The following is a 13,779-nucleotide window of genomic DNA, read 5'->3' on the forward strand; positions in this document are numbered from 1 at the left end:
GTATAATCATGCACAGGGCTCTCAAGCTGCACAAGTTACTATCTGAACCATTATGTTACCCTGGAACCAAATTTATAATATCTTCTTAAAAATCTCCAGTGATGGAGCATCCATAACTTCTAAAGGCAAGCCATTCCACATATTAATTGTTATCACTGTCAGGAAATTTCTCCCTATTTCTAGGTTGGTTCTGTTCTTGATTAGTTTCCATCCATTCCTTCTTGTTCTGCCTTTAGGTGCTTTGGAGAATAGGCTGATACCGCCCCCCTTCCTTCTTTGTGGCAGTCCCTTAGATATTGAAACACTGCTGTCATGTCATAGACATACTGAATCCTTTCAACCTGTTCTTCATGTTTTCTCTTCCAGTCCCCTAATCATCTCTGCTGCTCTTCTCTGCACTCTTTCTAGAGTCTCAACATCTTTTTTATATCAGGATGACCAAAACTGAATGCAATATGGTGCCGTCAGTCAAACAATGTCGACTGGCGACCCCCAGGGGGAGAGCCTTCTCTGTGGGGGCACCTGCCCTCTGGAATAAATTGCCCCCGGAGATTCATATGATTCCTGACCTATGTACCTTTCGCCGCGCCCTTAAATCTTTACTGTTTCAACAGGCTGGGCTGGATTAATAACGAATTTTAATGGGTGTTTTAGTTTTTAATTTGGGCCAAAATTATTTAATATGTTTTAAATTGTTTTTAAATTTTATGGATTATGTATTTTATTGTGGCTGTGCACCGCCCTGAGTCCCTTGGGAGAAGGGCGGTATAAAAATTTAAAAAATAAATAAATAAATAAATAAATAAATAAATAAATAAATATCCCAAGTGCGGTTTTACCAAGGCACAGGCTGATCAGTTTAGATTAAATGAGAGATGTTGGATCTGCTAAAAGTCATATATGGTTTAACATTTTTCTGCCACAGTGGCCATCCAGACCCATTGGAATTCACATATTGGAAATAAGTTCATCACCCTCCTTTCATTTATGATTTCTAGCAATGGTATGTGGACATTGATTTGAGTGACATTAACATTGGATTATTTTAATTAATGCTCTCCTTGCCCATTGTGATTTCATGTTAATTCTATATCATATAGTTAATTCTATATCATATACATAATATTTGAGCTTATGTTGGTGTATTTGTCATCTTGGATTTTTTTTGCCAATATTTCTACAGGAACAATAATAACAGGAGGAGAATGTAGACGTCTTGTGCCTTTACTTATTTGAAAGAGTGAAAAGTTCTCCATTGGCTGAAATTGTTGCTGTGTGCCGTCAATATATATACTTTTGACCCAAATTCCGAACTCTTCTCTGGGGTTTATTTTGTTCAGAATATTTAACTTGTAATACATTCCTCTCATGCTTTTATTCTATAACAATATGAAATCATTCAATATAATGAGGTACTTAAAAACTATATTATGACAATAAATCAATTATTCCAAATTACAGTTTTGTATTTGAAAATTTAACTCAAAAATAACTGCTATGAGGAAAAATAATAATATATGTACATATGCACACCAATACCAAATACATACACATTCAGCCAGACAGACATTTCACTGAGAAAGAAAACATTCCATTATGTATTACATTTAAAATAAATTATGCTTTAAATTTTTAGGTATATATTTAAAAGTCTTATGTGTCCACATTACACATACCTGAATTTTACTTAATAGGTAGCTGAAATTTGCTTTGATAGCTTTTTGCAGAACTTTTGCTCTCTGTGTAACATGTAAAAAGTAATAGACCTTGGTGAAATATTTGACAGTTGCTCAATCTTTCCTTCCATTGTCATCTCTGATGTGAGTTCAGATATACACATAATAACTATGCTACTTTGGAATTGAATTGGAAAAGAGTATGTTGGTGTCAAAAAAGAAAGAAAGAATCACCCTTACCTTCCAAGAGGCACATTGACATCAAGGCCAAAGAATAAAGGCAAGAGAGAAGAACAAGAACAGAAACAGAAACTGCAAGAAAAAATAGTTTTAAGAAGTTTTTATTATCATAGATATGGCATGTAATTTGAAAGGAATAAAATTCAATAGATCAGAGCTGTCAAACTCCCGGCCCACAGGCTGGATGTGTCATGTGCTGGCCACGCCCACATCCAGTTTAGCAAAGAGGGGAAAAGTCCCGATTTGTCACGTGGCGCCGATGTTATCATGTAAATTTGACAACCCTACAATAGACTTAATCCAAGAAATCATACAGCGCTATAATTTAAGGCTTCTATCTTACTAGCTAATCTCCTTAATGTCAATCTAATATTAATGGCTTCAGTTTTGGTGATATCATCTGATCCACAAGTGGGTGTTTTCTCCATAGAGGAATTCCAAGTCACTTCACTGGAGGGACTCAACCCACAAGATATCCTTGTCCTTAAATTTCTATTTCCTAAATTTCATTGAAACTCCCTTTTTGATTACATTACTAATTTAGGGCAAATTATTTACATTTTTACAACCAAGCTTGTTTAACAAGAAAACCTAGCAAAATGATAGCATCATGAATAAGCTTTTGTGTTACAAACAACAGCTTTTCATGTTTAATCACTATGGACAGGTGTTTAGTCTTCTCCTTTAAACAATATCCATCATGATATAAATGAACGATAAATGAACTATTTTGATTTTTGTTTTAAACTAAAATAAAATATTAGTTAGCTAAAATCATCTGCATTTATTGACTGATTCTAACTTAGTAAAATAGAAAACAGTCCGTTAAATAAAAGGGCAGATTGAAAAAAAGAATATAGTACCACTATAGTATAATAATAACAATTTTAAGCTGATTATTCTTACCATGTTCAAATTGATATAATGGTAGAATAATGGGTAAAATCTGATTTCTGTTATTTTCTTATTATTACAGTATGATTCTAAAGGGAATCTGAATGAGAAGAGATTAGATGGTGATTCTTGTATCATTAGAAGAAAAATGACACCCAACAGTCACATTGAAAATACTTTCTGGTTAGTGGGGCATATCATTTGCCCTGGTTGTGTTCTTCCAAACATCATCAAAATCTCTGAAAATAGTGGTGGAGTCCTAGTGTTATAAAATAGGAAATTCTTAAAAGTATTATTATTATTATTATTATTATTATTATTATTATTATTATTATTATTATTATTTAGAAATGCAAAACAACCAACCTTTTCTTCCAAATCCTTTATCTGCCTTTTCTGGATGTCTGTTTTATCTTCTAAATCTCGGATCCTCTAGAAACAAATTGAATGTATCCATAAATAATCAAATTAATAAAAAAATATGTCTTCTGAAGTCTGTCCGAAGACAATTAATTTAAAAATTCTAAACTAATACATATGAAAAATAAGTATCCCTCTAATTACATGGGTTTTAGCCTTTTCCAGGTTGAGGGACAAACGTTGTTTCATAATAAAGTGAAAGGATTACACTTTAACATGGAGGGAATGAGGACCCAGTTTGTGGGGGCAATAAGCTGACTTTGTATAAATATACAAAAGTATGAAGGCTATTGCTTAACGCATTGTAAGCCGCCCTGAGTCTCCGGAGAAGGGCGGCATATAAATCAAATTAAAAAAAAAAGAAAAAAAAGAATGTGGCCTGATAAAAACTAACAATTTTAATTTGATTAAAATTTATATTTACATATTGATTGTTCTCTAATACGATCAGCAATCTTTAATATTTATTTAATCATTTCTCTCACATTTTTATCTCAACAATAAATACCATGAAACCCATATATAAACTGGACCTCCCTAATGTTTTTCTATACACTGAACCTCACCTGATGTGCCTGTTGAAGCAATTCCATTCTCTCTTGGAGGATCTGACAGTCATATTCTCTGCTTTTTCTCAGCATTTGCCTTCTCAGTTTCTCTACAGCAGTTCGAAGTTCTTCCTGCTGCTTTTCACTCAGCAGTTCTCCAAACTTTATCACTGTTTCTTGTTGCAAAGCATTGTAAAGCGTAGCCTCAAGCTCCTGGATTCTCTAAGCAATAGCATAACAAAATATTGGAAGGGGATACAATCGGGTCAAAACCATCTGTTTGTCTCCGTACATATTTTAAATCAGTAGAACCAACTGGAATTAATAGACAATAACTATACTATATATTTCTCTCAAATGCAGCATACGACATTCAATGTCTCAAATCTGATGATTACTAATAGCTCCATATGACATCTGAAGGTAAACTTTTTTTTTACTCCCACTACCTATCCCCCCTCCTTTTCAGGACATACCATATGTTTTTCCATGCATTCCAATGACAAATAAACCTTTGCGTACACAGTGCTCCACCCTTTTGAAGTTAACATGTAATGTGCTATGCCTTTGGAGTAGAAATTCGGATATTCACTGGAGCTCTCACTTATGTAAGGAGAACAAAAAAGTAGACTGACACATTATTTCATAGAGAGTTCTCTCTCTCTCTCTCTCTCTCTCTCTCCCTTTTTCTTTTCTTTTTATGACCCTGAAATGCCTTCTATCGAGATGGGATCAGGGTGACTGGATAAAGCTAAGCATTTACTGGCCGGATGCCCTTCCTGACACCTACATGTAGTTCACAGCATATTTTTTCTCCTTGCGCCCTGATAGAGAAACATCTATTACTGTTTAGGATTGAACTCTCAAACTCCCAAGTGTGAGACGACCTTCTTCAGCGAGTGTCTCTCTCCCTCTCTGTCATCTAAAAAAATAACATTAATTTGGAGTTTGCTTTAACTAAACTTATGTGAGAACATACTGCAAGCCCATGCATTTGTCACTGGAATGCAGCAAACTTGCATTCTGAAATGTACTTTTGTTTCCATCCTTGGCTTTCAAATTACCATATAGGCTTGATCGAGAGCTTGTTTCCTATAGTCCAGTTCTTCTTCCAGATAACCTTTTATTTTACAGAACTGCTCCTATATGGAATGACAGTTTGAAAAAAAAAATCACTACTTTTAATATTCTTGAAATAAGAAAATATATACAGATAGTCCTTAACCAATGGTGGTTGCTACCGGTTCGCCCTGGATTGGGCGAACCAGTAGCGGCAGCAGCGGGAGGCTCTGCCCACCCGCCCAGACACGTCTGTGCATGTGCAGAAGTGTCACGTGTGTGTCCGAACGTGTGTGCACCAGGGGTGGGTTCTACTTACCTTTACTACTGGTTCGCAATGGGGCTGCGTGCATATGCATGCTCTTCTGCGCAAGCACAGAAGCATCTGTGCATGCACAAAAAGCATTTTGATGACATTGGGGTTAGTGAGCGGATCCTCCTGCTGGTTTTACTACCGGTTGTATAGAACCGGTGCAAACGGGGGGCAACCCACCAGTGGCGCGCGCCCACAAACAAACCGGTAGCAACGGGATTTGAAACCCACTACTGTCTTTGACTTATGACCGCAAAAGAGCCCAAATTTCCATTGCTAAGCAAGGCAGTTATTAAGTGAGTTTTGCCCCATTTTATGACTATTTTTGCTACAATTGTTAGGTGATTCGCTGCAGTTGTTAACTGAATCATGTAGTCATTAAGTGAATCTGGCCTCCCCCATTGACTCTGCTTGTTGGAATCCGGCTGGGAAGGTTACACACGGTGATCACATGGCCCAGGGCCAGTGCAACTGTCACAAATATATGCCAGTTGCCAAGGGCTCAAATTTGGATCACATGACCTGCAATGCTTGTAAGCGTGAAAAACAGTCATAAGTCACTTATTTCAGTGCCATTGTAACTCCAAATGGTCGCTAAACAAATAGTTGTAACTCGAGGACTATCTGTAATAATACTCAGGCAAAAACAAGGAAATTCCAGCAGGCAACTATCAATAAGCATGGGATAAAGTGAAAACTGCCCCCACCCCCAAAAGGTTTTCTTTCCTACCATGTCACTTTCCAATTCCATCATCTTCTGGTGCAGAGCTGCTTCAGCCCCCTCAATCTGCTGTATCCACTAGGGGAGAGGGAAAAAAAAGGAATTATTAAGTCTGCGTTTCAATTCCACTTTCAGGATTATAATATTGCCCAAAGTGCTGTCTTTCCATTTCATCAACTATAAACTCAGAGCGTAGAATTTTGACTGCAGTTGCTTCTAGCCACTTGCTATCAGCTAATCATCAAGGAACAAGGAGTGAGAAATGAAACCTGGCTACATCCTCTGACCTGGCATTGACACATCGAGCTGTGGTGGCGCAGTGGTTAGAATGCGGTACTGCAGGCTACTTCTGCTGCCTACCGGCTGCCTGCAATTTGGCAGTTTGAATCTCACCAGGCTCTAGTTTGACTCAGCCTTCTATGCTTCTGAAGTCAGTAAAATGAGGACCCAGATTGTTGGGGGTAATATGCTGACTTTGTAAAATCTCTTAGAGATGGCTGTAAAGCACTGTGAAGTGGTATATAAGTCTAAGTACTATTGCATCACAGTATGGCATGCTGGTCTGATGGCCACGGAAAGAAAAACATTACAGAGGGTGGCAAGCACAGCACAAAACATCGTGGGCTGTCCTCTGATACCACTAGATGAAATCACTAGGGTTCGTTGCCTTAGAAGAGTGAAGAAAATTCTCAGGGACGACTCTCACGCTGGTCATCACTTCTTTACCCTCCTACCATCGGGAAGGAGATATAGAAGTATAGCCAGTCGCACAAATAGGCTGAAGAACAGCTTTTATCCATGGGCTGTCAGACTTCTGAATGAGAAATAACATCATAACTATGTAATATGATGGACTGCAGGGCCGGCGCAATGTGTAACATGTTCACACTGGTGCAATAGGACTGGGTGTTTTGTTAATATGATTTATTGGTTTAGGGATTTTCTGTCTTCGCTGTGAGTTGTATTGTGTTGGGGGAGGTGCATTGAGGGAGCTCAACCAATCTCATTGTACATATATTGTGCACTGACAATAAAGATTTGAATTGAATTTAATTGAATCTACAGATTATATGGTGGCTAGTTACAATTGTGGAATGTCCTGTACATGTTCAGAGGCTTGATCATGATCATGATCAGACCTTTTAGGTCTTGGGTCTGAAAATATTTTCTAAGCAAACTCTTGGCAAGTCTTGGGCTAACGGTATACATTTATTCCTTCTTGTGGATATTTTTGTCTTTTCAAAATATCTATTTTGTTCTGTGCTGCTGTACTACTGAATGCTGTCCGGTTTGTATTATTATTAAAAGATATGCAGACTTGGAACCATAGGCTTCAGAGACATCTGTCCTGTATTTAAAGTACAGATTGACCTAGTTAGTGTACATTACTACAGCATGCATCATAGTATGCTATTTTTCATAATTCCTCTACTTAAAAGAAAAACCCAGTAGCTGGCATACCTAAAGTGTATCGTTAATTGCTCTCTTATTATTCTATAATGAGGTTTCTCTAATCAAGCAGTTCTTATCTCTAGACATTTATCTGTATAATTAAATACTGATTTCATGAACATGGACTGCAGCAAACAGGCTAAAGCAAGCTGTGACTTCGACAATTGGAAAACTTTTTTTTTTAATAAATTTTTTATTTTATTTTAATTCAAACATCATCAGTGAGTCGTCTGGGGACATATATTTTGTGCAAATATTTTATACAATAACAATTACAATTTACAGCCATATTTATCATTTTAATCTATTCCTAGCTTAATACTAATACTAATATACACCTTACCTAATACTATAACAATCCTCTTCTTAACTTATTTAACTTCGTCAAAACATTTTCTCCATTTCACTCCTCTTTTTTCCACTTTTCATATTTATTCTCTAACCATTGATAAAATAATTCCCATATATTACAATAATCAGATTATTCCTTCTCTTTAATTTCGAGTGTTAACCTATTCATTTCTGCACATTCTAATATTGGAAAGAGTTAAATAAAGCAAATTAAAATGATTGCCTTAGTGAAAGTTCAACTTGAATAATAAAAGCCAGTTACTTTTTCTTTTTGGGGAAAGATGCATTTTGGATAACATTTCATTCTTATTTGTTCACACCACACATACAGATTACATATATTCCCACAGATTGCACTTTTCTCTTTGTAATTCTGTACCTTGTGTTAACTTTTCAATTCATATTAAATAATATACATGAGATACAAAATACATTTAAAAATACCTTTTCTGCAAGAGATAAGACAGTACTGGCTTGAATTATAGCCACTTGCTCTTCATTTCTCAAATTCTGAAAATTCAAGAGGCAGAAAATCAAATTAAGAAAGCAGCAATAGTTTTCCATGCAGACATCTGGTGAACGTCAGAAAGTTTTGCTCTGGTGCATCTTTTCTTGATGCAGGGATTTTGATACACTGCAAAACTCCTAGTCTTCCATATTTATTTAGACAGGAATTCCCAACCAGCAACCTATGAGCAATTCCCAAATTTCATTTTTGACCCTCTGAAAAATCACTGAGATTTTTTGTTGCTTTTTGGCATGGAGTTAAGCCACAGAATAGGTCCATTAAGTTTTGAACGTATATAACATTCCTAAAAATTAATTGTAAAAAGTGAAAAGCATAAAGAGAGAAGATTCAAGTCAAAACTCTCACTGTTATGGTTTTAAAGTTAGTCCTGCAGCCCTTGTAACCCAAAGCTGCTGATGTTTATTGTAAAAATATAAATATCTATCACAATGGAGGTACTGCTTAAATAGAAGAAACAGCTCTTTGTATATTAAGAGCTGGGAAAATGTTTTCCATCCAAATGAATGGAAAATCTGTGAGTGTAGTGTTTACACATATATTTTACCACGAAGTCAGGAATGTTTAAAATGATAACCAACCATAAAAGTTAGAGCTTCAGGAAAAAAGTAATCTAAAAGTAACATCCCAAATAATTTGATTTCCTAAAAAAAGTCTCATCTGTATAAACTGTTAATATATGTGATCGGCTAGAAAAAAATTAGAACAACATTCATAGGAATTAAGCCAAGTCTTTCTCAACTTGGTGTCTTCTAGATATATGTGTAAATAGCAGATTGGGGAAATTGATTCTAGTCTATTCTAGTCTAAAACCTTCAGTTTTTTTTATTTTAAAAGCTTCACAAATGTTATAGAATACTATCTTAGTAGCCCATTTAGAGATAATTCAAACAGGATAAGCTCTTTATTTATAAAAATAGGGAATAATGGAGCAGGGAGGAATAATGAATGAAATTCATTTATTTTGATTGATCTTTTATTCTGCAATACTACACATTTTCTAGGTGCTATAAACACCTTGTTAGCTATCCATATCACTTACCCCATTGTCACCCAAGATGTCTAACTGCTTTATAAGGTCTGGAATGCTAACATCCTATAAAAGAGATGATAAAATTCAGAAAAGAAGGAGCAAAGGTTTTCATAAACAGTATCTATTTTATAATATGGACTTGATGATCTAGAAATGACTTAATATTGCCTAAGTGAAGGAGCAGAAAAAGCCTCAAAGCATCGTAAAATCGGAGGAGAAGACTTTAATGTACAGCCATCTACATGGGATACTAGCAAAAGAAAAGAAATGAAGAAGTACCATGTTTTTCACTCCATAAGGCACACTTTTTTTCCTCCCAAAAGTGGGGGGAAATGTCTGTGTGTCTTGTGGAGCGAATATGAGCGACAGGCAGCAGTGGCAAACGGTGGCAGCGATCCCCACCGCCTGGAACAGCTGATTGGCAGTATTCCAGGAGGCCGATCCAACTGCCAATTAGCTGCTGGGAGGCAAAGGCTCCAGCGTTCCCTGGCGGAGGCAGCAGACATGGAGGAGGCAGGCTGTTTGCTGTTTGGGGCTAGTCAAATGAATACCGCATGGACGCTGGGAGCAGAGGCAGATTTTTTTTTTGTTTTCCTCCTCTAAACTCAGGTGCGTTTTATGGTCAGGAACGTCTTATGGAGCGAAAAATATTTGTGTGAGAGGCCTAGTGTATAGAAAATCTAACATTGAGGAGGAAGAAAAATAGCTAGACTGATTCTTAAACATTTCTTTACAACTTTAAGACTTGTACAAAAAACATTTAACATTCATATCTTCTAATATTCAGACTACACTATATATTTGTTGGTAATCAAATTTTCCATTTCTGAATGGTATCAAATGTTTTCCTGTAATTGAGAGTAGACAATGCTAGCCAACATAGAATGTTAATCAGAATTCTAGCATGGCTCTGTATTCTCTATTGCCACTTTTACTTCAAGGAACATTACATATTTCCATTTTCTATGCAAGACACCAACACTATAATCTTTTATAGATTTTATAAATTTGCTTAGAAGGCCTTTTGAATTCAACAATGCACAGAGGACAATATCAGTAGGTATAAATGGTTAAGCTGCTTTGAATTCTTGCACGTATACAATGAATCAAGAATGGATTATGTACAGTAAAATTGTTGGCAACACATTTAGAGTGTTCAAAATTATAGGCTCTATATCCTTTGTTAACAAAAACATTGCCTGCTCTTCAGTCTACAATAGAAGAAGTATTACAACCTGCCCATTTTCTGTACTTTTAAGAGTCTTCTATGCAGGGGTGGGATTCTACCAGTTCAGACCAGTTCGGATGACCCGGTAGCTCTGATGATCAGCTGGGAGCGAATCGGTTCACTCTGACGATCAGGTCGGCCCGGCCCAGCCCCTGCGCTTTACTTACCTTTATCTTCTCAGCTGATTGGTGCAGCAGAGCAGATTGCCGTGCCTCAGCTGTGTTACTCCCAAGTGGTCACACAGAAGGTTAGTATTTGTAAAACAGTGCACATGCTTGTGTGCGCGCAAAACGCATGATCACCGAACCGGTTGTTAAACCAGCAGCATCCCACCACTGCTTCTATGCATGGAACTTAAGTTTTAACTTGAATTGCAAATTGTAGATTACATATACAAGCTTTCTATAAACATATTATCTTGAATGTTTGTAGGCGAAGGACAGAACTGATCCCCTATTCCCTCTCCCTCCATGTTTTGAAAACTACCAAGATATATGATGTCACATACTAAAAAACCATAATTATTTTTAATAACCTCATGTTAACATACCTTGACACCTTCTTTCATACAGTAGATTTGTAGAGCGCTTACACCATCAGAGAATGGATGGATTTGTAGATTAAAAGGTGGAGATCTTCTTTCTCTTTCCTTGAAACAAAAGATAAGGTAAAACATTTAACACTTTCTGTTTGTTTGATTTTTCCCCCCTGAAAAGTATTTTGCTTTTGGAGCAAAACCTAGTTGATTCAGAAAGAATATTCTTTTGGTTAAAATTTCTGCCATACTTAGGGTTTAGGACAAGTTGCACTTTATAGTTACACTTACTTCTAAAAAGAATGTTGTTTTGAGATTGGCTATCCCTATTCTCATTGTTGCAGTTCTCAGAACCTTTCCAGGTTCTGAGCTTGACCTGGTTGCTTTAGATGTTTTTTTCTCAGAACAAAACATCCTGAATCTTTATTTTTCTGAGGTTTTACTCTGAGCTTAGGATAAACTAGGGGACTTTATTCCATGTTCCTTTAAGCATTGGCAAGCCCCTGGTTGGGTTGTCTTTCTTTCATTTCATTTTCATTTTATTAGATTTATATAATCTATTTTATTAGATTTAAATTCAGAATGGGAGATATGTTTGCCTGTGAGTGATCTATCTTTTTCAATTCCCATTGTCCCATGGCAGAACATTTGAAATATTTTTGGTTCCAAGGTAGAGCTATTTATTTCTCACCCTGGAAATTTTTTCCCATGTTCTGCACTTTACTATATATAACTGTTTTATGAATAGACTTGCATAATTTATTCAATTTGTATGTATCCCATCCCCATTCCTTGACTTCAAAAACCTAAAATAGCCTAATATCACTCCTTTTATCTCTAAATAATCATCCAAATTATTTTGGATTAAAAAACTGTGACTATCTCAAAATCACCCATGGGCTAGGGGTAAATTGAACTTGAATGTTCCTAGTCTAATCTAATATCTTAAGCACTGTACAACATGGTTGAAATGTGTTTGAATATTAGTAGCTCGGGTTGGTAGTTAGGCTGTTGGTTTGAGCTCCGAGTATATATTATACTTAACTATAGCCCAGTAACAACAGCCAGCCAATAAAACAGTTCGAAATCAAAGCATGACTCAGAAATATCTGAACAAACAATATTCAGAGTGCTTTGCATCACAGAAAAAGGTATTTAAAGACCTGTGTTCTGACAGACGAGCACAACTCAAAACATACTGACGATGTCTCCTTGAATGGTGACAAAATGTTTGCAATCAAATTGGCAAGCTCGGGGCTCAACAGCCTAACTATACAACATGGCTTACCACATTAGGTTTCATTGCAGCGGTTTTGAGACTCAAGTGCCTATGACCCATTCTAAATTCCTCCAGCCAAAAAGATAAAGATTATGCAAGCTAGTTTCAGTTTTCTTATCTTTTAGTATAACTGAATCTGTTTTTGTTTTTGTAAAATAAGAAATTAACTTAATTGATAAATATAAAATGCAGTCAAACATGGAGGGCAGGTTATTTTATATGAAAGAAAATATTTGGAACAACATATGACTGCAAGAATATTTTCTCCTTTAAAATTCTCCTTAGTCCCAGGGGTGAAATGTTCCCGGTTCGGACCGGATTACCTGATCCAGTAGCGATGGAAGCGGGTGGTTCGGAGAACCGGTAGCAGTCGCACAATCATCAGAGGGTTTTTTTTACTTTTAAAAGCATTTTTTCTACAACTTTGGCCGAAAAAATGCTTTTAAAAGTAAAAAAAAAAAAAAGCCTCTGATAATGGCGCGGTTCGTCAAAGGCATTTAAAAGAAAAAAAAGGGTTTTTTCTTTTAAATGCTTTGATGATCCCAGCCTTCTTCCCTGATTGGCAGAGGCTTTCAGGGAACTCAGCTTGGATCATCAGAGCCTTTTGAAAGCATTTTTTTATAACCTCTTAGCTAAAGAGGTTGTAGAAAAAATGGTTTTAAAAGTTAAAAAAAAAAAAAAAAGGCCATGCCCACATTACCCCCCCCACCACCACCAAGCCACGCCCACAGAACTGGTAGTAACAAATTTTAGATTTCACTCTTGCTTAGTCCCCCAGAGTAAAATTAGCAAATTCTTACTTCAAGTTCTAGATTTCGAAATTCCAAGAGTTCATTCTGATCTCTGGCATCCTGCAGCTCCTGTTGCAGTCGATTGTTCTCCACTTCCAATTTTTCTATCTAGAAAAAGATCTAAATATATAATTTGTGGAAATGATTCCAAGACATACTTGTTTAGACATTTATGACCACTGCTGTTTTTGCTCCCTCCTACAAGTCTCAATCACCGAGGAAGCAAGCTATTCAGTTATTTTAATGTTATTATCAGCTTTTTTGTGGGAAGCATAACATCTACAAAAGTCATAATTCATATACTAATTAATTATCTTATTATGGAAAGAATACATCAAAAGCAACTTGGCAAATAACAAAAGGATTCATATTTGCTGATTCAGAACTTTGGGAATTCATTGTTTACTTGTGGTTAAGACAGTAAACTTTCAAAGGATAATTTTGCATATTATTTTTGATGATTCTGCACCTTCATTTTTAAATTTTACATTATTATACTTATATTTATATTATAAAGATTAGCAATTGAGAAAAGTGAGCAGTCTGAAGGACCCTTGTGCAAAAATACAAAGGATACTTTCAATCATATGGTCTGATGGTGCAATAAAAATCTGAATTATTATTTAGAACTTATTATTTCTTCAACTCTTGAATTTTGTAATTAATGGACTGTTGCTTAGAACAGATCTTATAAAATAAATGGGAGAAGTTAG

At 36.0% G+C, this 13,779-nt stretch overlaps 1 protein-coding gene across 2 annotated transcripts in view; it reads right to left on the reverse strand.

Moving 5' to 3' along the window:
* Positions 1 to 1,937: 1,937 nt before the first annotated feature.
* JAKMIP2 (janus kinase and microtubule interacting protein 2) overlaps positions 1,938 to 13,779 on the reverse strand; it is a 41,623-nt gene continuing 29,781 nt past the window's right edge. For both annotated transcript variants that reach the window (XM_070933951.1, XM_070933950.1), the window contains 9 exons: positions 13,076 to 13,174; positions 11,012 to 11,110; positions 9,243 to 9,296; positions 8,119 to 8,184; positions 5,881 to 5,949; positions 4,843 to 4,920; positions 3,797 to 4,000; positions 3,177 to 3,242; positions 1,938 to 1,988 (listed from right to left, as the gene is read on the reverse strand). In XM_070933951.1, coding sequence (XP_070790052.1) covers positions 1,938 to 1,988; positions 3,177 to 3,242; positions 3,797 to 4,000; positions 4,843 to 4,920; positions 5,881 to 5,949; positions 8,119 to 8,184; positions 9,243 to 9,296; positions 11,012 to 11,110; positions 13,076 to 13,174 — 786 coding nt within the window. The remainder of the gene's footprint in view (positions 1,989 to 3,176; positions 3,243 to 3,796; positions 4,001 to 4,842; positions 4,921 to 5,880; positions 5,950 to 8,118; positions 8,185 to 9,242; positions 9,297 to 11,011; positions 11,111 to 13,075; positions 13,175 to 13,779) is intronic.

The sequence above is a fragment of the Pituophis catenifer genome, unplaced genomic scaffold (genome assembly GCF_029215685.1).
Source record: "Pituophis catenifer annectens isolate HBS135680 unplaced genomic scaffold, rPitCat1.0.hap2 SCAF_2, whole genome shotgun sequence".
In the NCBI taxonomy this organism is placed as follows: domain Eukaryota; kingdom Metazoa; phylum Chordata; class Lepidosauria; order Squamata; family Colubridae; genus Pituophis; species Pituophis catenifer.